Source organism: Urocitellus parryii, chromosome 8 (assembly GCF_045843805.1).
Source record: "Urocitellus parryii isolate mUroPar1 chromosome 8, mUroPar1.hap1, whole genome shotgun sequence".
In the NCBI taxonomy this organism is placed as follows: Eukaryota; Metazoa; Chordata; class Mammalia; order Rodentia; family Sciuridae; genus Urocitellus; species Urocitellus parryii.
The window spans coordinates 99,516,583-99,529,843 of record NC_135538.1 but is presented as its reverse complement, the minus strand read 5'-3'; the positions used below and the strand labels follow the sequence as shown (position 1 = coordinate 99,529,843).

Here is a 13,261-nt window from a genome sequence, read left to right as displayed (position 1 = left end):
CTACCACAAAAAAAAATTTTTTTAAAAAGAAAGAAAAATGGATGAAGGACAATGGGTGAATCCAAAGGACCAGAAGTCACAATGAGAAGGGTGCAAAATGGCCACATGGCCCTAATGACTAGGAGTTCTGCGAATGGTTGCTGCCTACACTGCCCCCTTCCATAGACATTTCTTGCTTTACCTTGTATCTCCAGTGGCTAGCATAGAGGCTGATAAATGTTTGCTCTGTAAGTAAAATAATATAACAGGAATGGTGAAGCAGTAAAGTGTTACTATGAATCTGGGTACTATTTGCACCATTTTCCTTAATTCTCCATGTCAACAACCCTCAAGAACCACCAATAATAAAATAACTCTAACACCAGTAATCTGAAGAGGAAATATGACAAATGACATGAATAGAGAATTTCAAACTCTTGAGGGTTATACCATCTGTGAGTACAAACAGAGATTAGACATAAACACCTCAAGTATTTTTAAATAATATTTTATTATATTAGTCCTGCATATATTAATTTTTATACCAACATTTTATATAATCAATAGGTCATAAATATATGGACAATTCCCTTGCAAATATAAATATTTATCAGTCCTCATGAACATGTAGCTATTGCTTCCTACAGACATGTGCCAGATCCTTGTCCCCATCCTTACCAACCCATCACACCCTACAAAGTCCCTCCCACACTCTCATTATAAATACATTTCCAACTAGAGGAAACAAAGGCCTCTTTCCCCAAAAGAGATCCCAGGGAATGGCACTGGATCAAGGTAACTGTGTGACTAGGAGGTGGTCATTATATAAAGAGAGTGGGGCCAAGGACTCCTTAAATTTCCTCCATCCATTGTTAGGGGGTCAAGACATTAGAACATGTCAGGACTATGTCATGATTCTAAAACACCCAGAAAGTTAACTCTACATTTAATACAGAGCTTTGAGAATTCCATGCAGATCTCAGTAAGAGCCCTAAGAAGTGGAGAAAATTGGGGATCAGACAGGACTTGCTGCAGAGAGGTGGGTAAGGAGTGGCATTTCAATAGCTTCCTCAGAAGAGTTGGTGTACAGCTCTCAGGCCACGTGGTGGACGATGGGGGTGACACAGGTGCAACCAACAGTCACCCGCACTTTCTCCAGCCGGAAGGAATGAGAGCAGTCCTGAGGCTCCCTTCGAAGGACCAGGATCTCTTGCTGGATGGCAACCGAGTTCATGGAGTTATCTTCCTGACCCTGGGCATTGATGCAGCCCAAGTGTCTGCACTGGGCCTCTGCAATCTCGGAGGGGAACCGGTGGGGGTCCCTGGTGATGCTGCAAGAGTAACAAGCCAAAGTGAAATGGTGAGACTAGAGAAAGGAAGATGGACCATGGATAAGAGCCCGTAGCAGTGGGCTTTCACCTACAGGGGAGCAGCTCTGAGTAACACGGGTCCTGGAGCCAGGCAGCCTGGATTCATATGCCACCCTTGGGCAGTTAACTCCCTAAACCTGTTTACTCAATAATAAAATGGTGATTCTTCCATATCATTCTCTGGTGGGATTGTGGAGAACATTCAGTGATACAAATGCATATACAATACACCCCTACAATATTAGCATTCAATTAATGTTAGATCTTTGAGTTCATTTTTATTTGCATTATTATGATGATGATCATTGCTTATCCTTTACCTAGAGATTGAACATCACCACTAGATTTCCCAATATACAATCTATAAAGCCTGCTACTTGAAGGAAAAGCAAAGCCTTATGTCTGAATCCAGGGCCTTCTGCTACTTTTTCTCTCAATAGTCCCTTCTGCCTGGAGGTATGAAGTCAGCAATCAGCCAGTTTGCCAAGGTACATGCTCCTCTTGTGAGGGGAATCTATGCTACAATTCCCAAAAACCTGAAACCTGTTTTCATGCTCATTTTTGGAGAGTAATGGTGGTGCTTTGTGTTCCCAAGACCTATATCTTAGGACAAAACCACAAGACTATCACCGAAGGTCCCCACACTACCATCCACTTTCCAAAATGGCCTTTCTCCCCAACTCTTCCTTCATACCCATGCCTTGAGGACAATGTCAAATTTGAGTGGCTCTCCCCTAATTGACTTTTCTGGTTCCCATTTATCTTCATTTAAAGGATCCTTTTTTCCTACACAAAAAGTTTGTAAATTCCAACCTGGAACTGGATAAATCAAAAAAAGGCAGAAAGTCAAGGAAAAAGTGCAAGCAATATATTACCACCTTCAACCACAGAGGTAGACCTAACCCAAAACAGCAAGAAAAATTGGAGCTCCCAAGGAAAGTAGAACTTCTGTTGTTCAGACTGAATGTGAGGGCTTTTTTCTTCCATTTGTACATATTACAAATTTTCTACTTTATGATTAAAATAAATAACCATGTTTTCAAAAGGATGCTAAGATCTGTCTCCTGTGCACTTACTTGTAATCCCATGGGGAGATGGAGCGGTTCTGAAAGTCATGTGAAATGGCAATGCCCTGGTTTTGACTGAGGATGCGAATGTCAACCTTCACACTGTTGTCCTCCAGAGGGGGGCAGTTCCCAGGCTTCTGGAAGACAGGAGCCATTGCTTTGGGGGTTTTTCTAGCTGCTGCTTCCCTCAGAAAGGCAAACCCCAACATCAATAGCAGCAGACACTTGACCTGGAACATACAGAAGATTGCAGTTGGTTGGACTCTTGTGTCACTTGCAGGCATGAGACAATGCATGATCTAGATGAACCAAGCTTTCCTGGTCCCTTAGTGAGATCAGGGCTTCTCTCTAGACCCCAAGTCTTCACCTGGAAATTGGAACAGTCATACTTGAAGATATTTGGGTGCCAAACAGAAAAGCAATCTCATTAGCCTAGCACTTGAAGCCCTCCATAGTTCAAGACCTTATAAACAGGGAGACAGAGAGATGTAAAGTCTGGGACTATGTTTAAATCTTGTCTTGGCTTCCCTATTAAGCCCCTGGTTTCTCCTGTTCCCAAATGTATGATAATACTCAGTTTATATGATTTATGTGAAGCCCATATATGTCTGTTAGACAAAAACACGGGCTTTAAAAATGACCACTTTTGTTTTTATTTCCAACCTCAGATCCCTCAAATACTCACAAAATCCTTCCTCCCAACCATCTGTCCTCTTAAAATTCACTGTCCCACCTCTATCTGTTGAATCATATCCTTCCATCAAGGCCCCACTCAGTTGTGGCTTAATTAGATGTTTACCATTATTAAATAATAATTTTACCATTCATCACTCAAGCAGCATTTTTATATTATCTAGAAATGTAGTATTTGTGTTCATGTCATATGTACACCCCTTAGATTATAACTCCCTGTATGATAATGGGCATAGTACAGGTGTTCCATAAATACTCTCTGAATAAATGAAGGAGTGGATGAGCAAATGATCAGAATGACACATTTAAATTAAACAATATGGTTATGCTTGATGCATTAAGAAAAACATTATGCAAAACCAACTATAGCAAAGTTCCAATTATCTGTGCTAATTGAAAGAAGCAGGGACGTTAATGATGCACAACAACAGAGAATATGGAAACTATTTCTCTTTAGCTCTGGAATGTATATTTTATACTATCAGCGATGTATCAGTTTATCTGGTGTCATTGGAACACAGAGAAAAAAAGCATTCTGTGAAAACCAAACTAAAAGGAGAGCTAAAAATCTGACCATCTGGCCAGCTTCCCTTCGGCATGACCATGATTTGTTCATCTGAACACCCCCACTGACCCTTATAGGGAATGGACAAGGTCTAAAATAATGCACAAGAAGAGTTAAATCTAGTTGCTTTCATTTTCTGGGCCCAATGTTGTTCAGGTTCACACTTTTCGGGTACGGCAAGTAATTAGACAGGTTGGTTTAAAAGGCTCTCTTATTCTTTTGCAGATGCTGAAGGCAAACAATGAAAAGAGTAAACCAAAAGTTCATGATATCAACTAGTTGTACTGAGGTAGCTGGTACTAAAAATAGTTGAAAGCAAGGTGATCAGCAGTCACCTACTCTTGTCCCCCACAATCATTCACTCATTCAACAACTCTCTCTTAACTCTATGCTGTGGTGGCTCTAGAGTCAAATGTCTGGAGTCCATACAGGATTCTTATGAACTGTGACTCAGTTTCCTCCACCAGAAAATGTTAAGATCATGGGCTGGGGTTGTAGCTCAGTGATAGAGCGCTTGCCTAGCATGCATGAGGCACTGGGTTTGATCCCCAGCACCACATAAAAATAAACAAATAAAATAAAGGTATTGTGTCAATCTACAACTTTAAAAAAATAGAAAATATTAAGATCAAGTGCAATGATCAATCAAAATGAGTTCTACCAGAACATGGTAAGTATTTGATATGGTAGCAATAGTCAATACTGAGCTAATCCTACACAGTGGAATTTACTTTGTGCACCTCCTATCCTGACAAAGTGCTGTCAAGTTTAAAAAAAAAAGGATTCCAATTTATATCAAAAGGTCCTTAGATAGCTCCCCTAAAGTTAAGAAATTTTAGGTTTTTTAGTAAATTCCCTCTTTGAGTTTTCTCTTTCTCCTTGTGTACCATATTCACTGAATCACTTCTATTTTCATGATCAAGGCTGAAAGTAACTATACCTTAGGTTTATGTGATTTAGTAATAATAACCATGCTTCTAACAAGTCATTATTATTTTTACTTAAGAATTCTTATAGAATTTTAGGAAACATACTTTCACATCTCTTTAAATACTGGACATTAACAACTATGTTGTGAGTTACATAGCTAATATTAATTATCCCAATTAGGTGAAAGAGTTACATCTAAGAAGCAATAAATACATTGATTGGATTCACCAGCCTTATTAGTGCCAGAGAGACTCCAACCTATATGTCAGTGGTTAGAGCTATTGCCATTGAAGGTCATTATTACCAACATTGATCTTAGCTTTGTCTCACTAGAGGATCCAAGCATTTTAAACAATGTGAAAGCTATATTAGAATTGCATAAGTTTTATAGACCACATGGCTCTTTATCAGGAAATCAGATGATGTCTGCAAATCACTCTGGTTAGCTCCATAAAGCTATAGATTTAGTTGTAGATTTATACAATACAGAGCAGAAACACTGATAAGGCTGTTGCTGGTTTTTATTTTGTTTTTGTTTTTCCAGTACTAGGGATTGAACCTAGGACCTCAAGTGTTCTATCAGTGAGCTATATCTGCAGGCCTTTTTTTTTTTTTTTTTTTGGTACTAGGGATTGAATGGGGGGGGCACTTAACCACTGAACTACATCCCTATTCCTTTTTATTTTTTATTTTGAGACAGAACCTCACTGTATTGCCCATGGTGGTCTCAAATTTGTTCAGCCTACTGAATAGCTGGGTGCAAAGGCCTGTACCACAGCACACAGCTGTTGTTCATTCTTAGCAATAAAACAAAGAGCACTTCTTCCCAGAAAAGTTCAGAGCACTTTATAAACTTGAATTTGTATTGTCACTTACAAAACAGGTAAATAAATATCACTCTCATTCTGTAGAATGAGAATGCTCCCGCTGAAGGTGGGCAGTAACAGGACATGTCCATCCTCAGCCTGCCTTGGCACCTCACTCTAGCCCAGCAGAGAGCCCATCTGAATTTTCCCCAGTCTCATCTACAGTTTATACCCACCCCATGTAGGAATGCCCTACAGAAGCTGGCCAGCTAGTAGGTCCATGAGAATTTGTGCTTGCCAAATCTTTCAACATCTAGTCCAACTCCAAAGCCTCTTGTACTGTCACGTTTCTTGCTAACAATCCATCAGATTTCTTCAAAGAAACCAGAAATAGAAATGTCTTAGGAGAACAAAAGTACCTAAAAGATTTTCTTGGATACAGTAGCTTTAAATTTAGCAATCTTGCCTCTGAATCTTTCAGAAAGAAGCATACTGTATTTGGAGCCAGAAAACTTATATTTATGTTTCAATTCTTGTGTTTTTACAGTATCCAGTGAGGTTAAATAAATCATTTCACTGAGCTTTGTTCATTTACATAATGAAGAAGTAATTCCCATCTATTTAGAGTCTTGGGTTAATAATAATAATACCAATTAACACTTATTGAATGCTTTCTCTATCTTTACTATTGCATGATACAAACTATCCAAAAGCTAAGCATGCAAAGATCTTCCACCACAAAGTATAGATTCATTTACTCTCAATGATATCAGCTAATCCACACACACACAAAAAAAATGCCATAAGGTACATGCCATTATTATTCCACTGTACAGTTAAGAAAATTAAAGCATAAAGAGGCTAACTAACTAACCTAAAATCCCACATTTATCCAGCAGGGGAGTGGGTCTGACTGACTCCAAACCCTCTAGATACTGCATTTTACCACATTTCTTGTAATCTCTAAAATAATACACAAATATAAAATAAAAGTGTTATCATTGCCATATGCCATGAACCTTTTATGAAATCCAACCTCTTTTAAGTTGCACAGCTTTTAAAAGGAGAATAAAAGAGGGATTATCTAGGCCAATAACATGGTGCCTGATTTCCTAAGCCTTATTTTCATGTACTTCCATATTAAATTCTTCCCAGGCCTTATCTGGCTAATGTCAGGCATTGGCAGGAGTCCAGACACAAGGGAAGGGGATATATTTCCATCACATTAACCTCCCTCTGACTATCAGAGGAACAAGACAATGGAAAAGACAATCTGCTATCAGAAACACAGGAAATTTCTGTCCTCCAGGAGCTGTCCAAAATTCATCACTGGGTGTTTCATTTCTCCTCCAGGATGCTCCTGTGCTCTTGGGAGGATCACGAAACCACCCAGCTTCCTTGGGTAAAATACATACGTACATGTCCCCTAAAGGACTGGCTAAGCTCCCCCCATGAGATAAGAGTTTTAGGCCAACCTAACTCTATCATGAGTGATCACCAGAGACGATGCCTGTCATCTGTGTACCAAGAACTGCACATGCTAATGTGACCAGGGCAACCTGGTAGCTGATTATTAAAAAGAAAATGTATAGATAACACCCACCATCACCCAGTTGCTAACAGCCTCCAAGGGAGGGGAAGGAGCACACTTTCCAACACAAGCAATCACCCCCTGGACAGCTCTCTTCTTGACTTTTGGTCACTCTCACCTTTCAGTCAGGAAGGCATGAGAAGAAAGGAAACCTAAAATCTACAAAGGGGCAAGACACTCCCACTGCCTTGGGCACCAGCTCTGGACCCTCTCTTTTCTGGAGGAGTCTCTGTCTCTCTCTCTCTCTCTCTCTCTCTCTCTCTCTCTCTCTCTCTCTCTCTTTCCTTAAATAAAACATATTGTCTTCCCTCAGCATTTCTTGGGTGTTTGATCTTCAGCACCAGGAGAACAAAGACCTGATTCTGAGGCAAAAATCATCAGGTAAGGAGTTATGTTTTACACCCCACTATAAGTTTTCTAATTATTATTTTCTTTCTCTCCACCAAGCAAGAATCAAAATTAAAGTCAGCTTAGAAGAAGAAGAAGGAGGAGGAGGAGGAGGAGGAGGAGGAATTTTTTAAAGACTCTAATGAAGGCTAACTCTAGAAATGTGCTTTTCTGAAATCCTAGGAATACTTACCCTTAAGCTGGAGTTATTGCTACTCACCATGGCTTTATCATGTAGGCTCTTCATTATTTCCCTTCAGTTGCTTGCTTTGTGCAGGAAGCAAGTCTGGTCTCCCTGGGTATGCCTGTGTGTGTCAACAGGAGTACCTGTCGGTTTTATAGCAATCACTGTCCTTGTTTTGAATGACCTGCTTACTGTCTTTGAGTTGTGGTTGACCCAGAGATACTGACATTGCTGACAAATGCAGTTTTGTTGTGTTTTTTTTTTTTTCTATTTCACTTCCTGAAGGGGAACCAAAGGGGACCCTTTACAAAAAGGGATGACGGGAAAGGACTAAATCTTCCTTTTCTTCTACCCCACTTCCACCCCCATTACCCTCAAATTATACTAAAATTCTTAGCTGATTTACTACAGAGATGAGCTAAGGTACAAATTACTGTCTTGATCTTCTAAATTCTTCCACAAATTGCCAACACCCTCGTCATGCACCACGTGTTCTACTTTCCAGTCATGCAATAATCGGAATTAAACAAGAGGACCATCTCTAGCTCCGTTTTTTTTTGTACAGGAAATCAAAAAAGTGATTTGCATCAGTGAGACTCAGGAGCTATATCCCCAGGTAGTTTTGTGATCTTCCTGAACAAATTCTAATTAACCCTATGATTAGACCCCTATGGTCCTTAATGGTCATTTTCATATAACATATAAATGGCCATGCTCTTGGTTATCTCTGATTGATAATCCCTTTTTTTTACCAAAATGAATTAGCAAATAGAAGTCTTCAAATGTTCTGATGTGTAATTTTAAATAATGGGCAAAATTTTCATTTGTCCCAGTTCAGTTCAGGTCAACATGTATGAAGCACATGGTACCGTAGGAATACACAGACATTTCCAACAAATAGTAACTTACCTTTTTAAAACCTCTGTTAAAATAAGGCAAAAATTACACATGCACTTTTCAAAAGGCTGCGCACATTCTAGCATCATGAAGTTATTTTCCACTATTATTAACATGTTTGAATAGGTTTCCTCCATTTTTTTGTTAAGAAAAAAATTGTACTAATGTGTTAATATTTCAGCAAAGTACTGCAACGGGTTTAAAAGGCAGACACACTACAAGAGGCTATAAAGTAACAAATAAGTTTTATACAATTAAAATGTTACACAGACTTATGGGATACATTGAATAACTACCACTTCCAAGAAAGGTCAAATTCAGCATTAGCACCTATAATATCTCTGAAAGTAAAACTTTTACTGCTTACTGCTTCAACCTCTCATAATGTATTTTTTAACTTTCTCCTAAATACAATGCTCTCAAACCCAGAAAAGAATGAAGGGTATGAGAAACACAAACACTAGGAACACATAGACAAAATAAGAGCTAGAAATATTGACTAAGACTTGAGATTTTAACTTTGAAGTCATTCACTCAACTGAACCAACCATCAGATTTCTGTTTACTGAATACTATACGAGGAATTTATGAATCATAAAGTTTCCAATATGATTAAAAACTAGCCTATTAAATTTTTTCTCACAAGTTATACTTATAACAAAACTATAATTAAAATATTTACTCATTACACATTCAGGGACAAAGCAGGGACATAGGTGTTTGATGGGTTAACACCCACTTTATTGTGCTTATTTATTTCCAAAATGAGCAAGCAACACATACCACATCTTTCCAACATTCAAGGTAATGCAATAATAACATAAAAGTCTCCAAAGAAAATAACTGGAATTTGCATGCAATACTGCTTTAATTAGGTATTTTCGATATAATAAAACAAATAACATTATACATAATTTTTTCAATGAACTTCAGTTTGAGAAACTGAACAGCAGAAATCAATCTTAAGATTTGAATCATGGCAAAACTGGTAGTTCTATGAAATCTGGAAAATGCATGAGCCTAACTATACACATAGTCTATCCCTCACCTGGAAAAAAAAAGCCTTTTATTAATTTTCGGGAACAAGACTGAACACTGGCTAAGATACACCTTGAAATCCAAGAAATGAAGAGAATTCATGGTGCTGGTGGCAGGTAAGAAATAAAACTTTGCATTGACTAACCAACTGCATATTTTATTAAATCACTTGGAATTAAAAAAAAATATGAAATGCTTCACTTTGTTTTCTTTGAAATGAATCAGAATCTGGAAACACAAAGTGGGTGCTGACAGACTAGAGTTCACTTCTGGTGTGGAGTTTTAGAAAGTTAGTCCTTGGAGTAAGTGGCACTGCAGCTCTGGCAGTAGATACAAAGGAATGATGCTCTGGAGAGGAGGTAGGGACTCTGTGATCAGTCACTGGGTAGATGAGGGTCCCAGCTGGAGGTGGAATCTTTAATTTTATGTTTTATCCTCCACTGCTCATGCCTCTGTCTTCACAAATGGTAATTTCAGCAACTTGAAATCCTCTCTCGATAGTGTCTTTCCTGGGGAATTCTTGGGGAACACATATTTTCTCATTCTATCCTTGAATATATTTTAGATTTTCTTCAGAACTTTCTCATAATGAGTTTCCATGCATAAGAAGATGGTAGATGCTGTTAAACAAGCCAAACAGCCTTCAAGATACGCTTGGCCTCCAAGCTTCTCTGCTTCTGCATAAAGGTAATTTAGAGTTCAAACTGATTCTTCAAACTGCTGCCTATCATTCTGGTTCTCCAGCTGTTCCAGGAACTTGGTCTGGAACCCACAGTGTGTGCCACTGCTATAGTCTCCTGGCATCTTCCCGGACACATGGTAAGGACAGCAAAGGCTGCATGGCCTCTTCTGCCCTCCAGCTGTCAAGTCTTCTTTAATTAAAGAGAGAGGAAGCTGTCCTTGGCTTCAATGGAAAGACCTCCAAAACTAATCAAAATTCTATGATCATGGGCCTTTCATCCACTTTGCTCCTGTCCATGCCTGTGAGTCTTCTCTGCACCTCTCCTCTGCAGAAGTTTAACTCCTACAAGAAGCTTTCTCGAATCATCTTTCAGGCACTGTTCCCTTCCTCATTGACTCTGAGCTTATATTGTGCCTGTCTTGCATTCACTTATGTGTTTTAGAATGGTTTTTTAGGGTCTTCACAGATTTTGGGTAACTTTAGCCCTTCCCCAGTTATGTCTACAGCCTCTTTCTCCAAATATGCATCCCCAATATACAATCTAAATTAAAACAATGCAGATTCAAGAAAAGTCCCCTACTCAGATTAAAGTCTCCAGGCCCATCTTATAGAGAATTTTAAGGCCTCACCATATACTTTCCATGTACACAGAGAAGCTAGCTTCATTAAAAGCAAGAAGCATGCATTTAGCTTTCAGCTCTGCTTACATCATCCATGCTGCCAAAGCAAGATATGCAAGAGAACCTAAATTTCAGCATGTGGATTGAGTCCCTCACTTTCTTCAGTGGTCCACTCCATACAGAGCTATAGCTCAATGTGCAGAACAATACACCAGCTATCTTGAAGAAGAAACAAGTAAGAGTACTTAACTAAGAGTACCTAATTCAATCCAAGAAGATTTTATGAATTGTGCAAGAGAACAAAATGATCCCTTATGTAAGAAGGGAGCAACACTGACCTTTATATCCAGTGGTCACAAAGTTTTCTCCCTCTGTGTAAAAAAAATTTAAAAACTATCTTATCGGGATGCCAGACTAGAGAACTAGTAACTGGCTATCACTAAGTTCAAACAGAATCAACAGATCTGTAGCATTAATTCAATTAGTAATAACATGAGATTGTTGTACTGATGGTACACAGTTAGTTTTAGAAATGTAATTTCAAGAGGTTTTTGTCCTCATTTTAAAAAGGTATATTTAATCAAGATATGCTGCAATGTATCTGAAGATCAAGAAATCGAAGTGAGGTGCTGCCCTAATGCAAGACTGAATAATAGCATGGTGGCAGCAGTCTGGAGGCAAGCCATGCAGGCGGTCAAACCGCAGGCTGAATCAAAGATGGTCTGTGCTATGTAACGGCAAAGCATTTGGCAAAACTGTTGCCTGCAATAACTTGAGAAGCAGATCTTAGACCTAATGACTTGTAGCTCTAGAGAAAGAGATTAGAAAACAATGTTGGGAGTAGTATGCTATTTTCTCTATTTGACCAAGTAATACTAGAAGAGAGAAGCTCAGGAAGGAGTTAATAGTCTACAAACAAAATAGAACGGTAATAAAGAGAGTTCAGAAGTCCATGATTGAAAAATAGGAAGAAAGGAAGGAAGGGAGGGAGGAAGGGAGAGGCTATTCTATTATCCAAAAGTAGAAAATAAGATTGAAAAAAGTTTTGAGGGAGAAATATCTAGCAAAACTTTCAACCAAAACAATTTTCTAAGGATAAGAATAAGAATGAAGTGGGAAGTGAATCCTTTTAATTGGACAAAAAGATAGTTCTTTAAATCAAGATAGGAAAAGTTATAGGAATGAAAAAGCTAAGAAATAGAAATGTTCTGGAAGTTATGCCTCAAAAAAAAAACTGGACTTAAATGAGAAGTTTGCTAGGTTTTTGAAAGAGTTTTCAAAATTGATCAGGAACCAAACTTCAGTCCCCTAACATTGAGGAGCAGGAACTGTAAGACCCCCAAGCCAAATATTCACCAACACCATTTCATATGTGGCTAAGAGGTCAAAAAAAAAAAAAAAACCTTTTAATCTCCCAAAGAATTGATCTGGGGGGCACAAAGTAAAAGAGGTGATCCACTCCCAGAACCAGAGTGTAATATAGAATATTCCAAGTGTCTGGCTATGAGTTCCCAATAATCCAACCAAGCCAGATTTCAAAGTTGCTACAGGTCAAAACTCCCTTGCATTTCCTGCTCTATTTCCAAATAGAAGTATTTGTTGCTATTTTCCTGCTCCTATTCTACCTGCTCAGACCTCATATAATGAATTATACACACCATATAGAAATCCTAGATTTTCTTGAGATATTCTGATTGCATAGGGCTTTGGGGTGCTCTTTCTTAGGGAGGGAGTGAAGATATTATGAATGCAAGGACCAAGAACCAAGGATTTGGTGAAAAGAAAGGTGAATGGCGATAGGCAAATTTAAGAGCAATAAAATGCCTCTTACTATGTGAGTTGCTTTGGTCCATGAAATGTGAGTGAAAGTCATTTCCAGGCAGAAGAATGTCAAACCCATGTGTCATTCACCTAACTTCTCTTCTGCCTTGAGAATTATGGAAATATGTGGGGAAATGACAGCAGGGCAAGAAGGTGGAGCCCCTATCCACCTCAGGGTGACTACAATGAGTTGTCGCCCTGCTGACCTACATTGTGCATGGCAGCCTGGCCAAGAAATGAGCTCCTGGAGCCAGGGTGGTAGCTTAGTGACAGACCACTTGCTTAGCTGTGCAAGGGTCTGGGTTCCATCCCCAATATCACAAAACAAAACAAGAGCCTCTGGTGTTCTAAGACACTGGGGTTGGGAAATCTCCTTCTGAATTATTTGTTTCTGCAACATGTCGTGGTCTAAACTAACTAGTGGAGACATTAAAGGATTTTTCAGTTTTCTGCTTATTTTTAATTTTCATTTGGGATCTGATTTTTCACTAAAACAGACAGTTAACAGCACTAGGTTTACACAGTTTAAACAGTATTCGAAAAACTTAAATTTGAAAAATAAACTGAGACTCTTTCCTGCCAGCATCTCCCCATCTTACTCACTAAATAAAAAAAATGCTATATATATTTA

General features: G+C 38.7%; 1 protein-coding gene across 1 annotated transcript; it reads right to left on the bottom strand.

Moving 5' to 3' along the window:
• Positions 1 to 1,072: 1,072 nt before the first annotated feature.
• Il17f (interleukin 17F) lies at positions 1,073 to 10,311 on the bottom strand. The gene is made up of 3 exons (XM_026400874.2): positions 10,213 to 10,311; positions 2,426 to 2,646; positions 1,073 to 1,310 (listed from the first exon to the last, which is right to left on the bottom strand). Exons 1-3 carry the CDS (start codon positions 10,309 to 10,311, stop codon positions 1,073 to 1,075), a joined length of 558 nt encoding a protein of 185 aa, XP_026256659.2.
• Between the last annotated feature and the right edge of the window lie 2,950 nt (positions 10,312 to 13,261).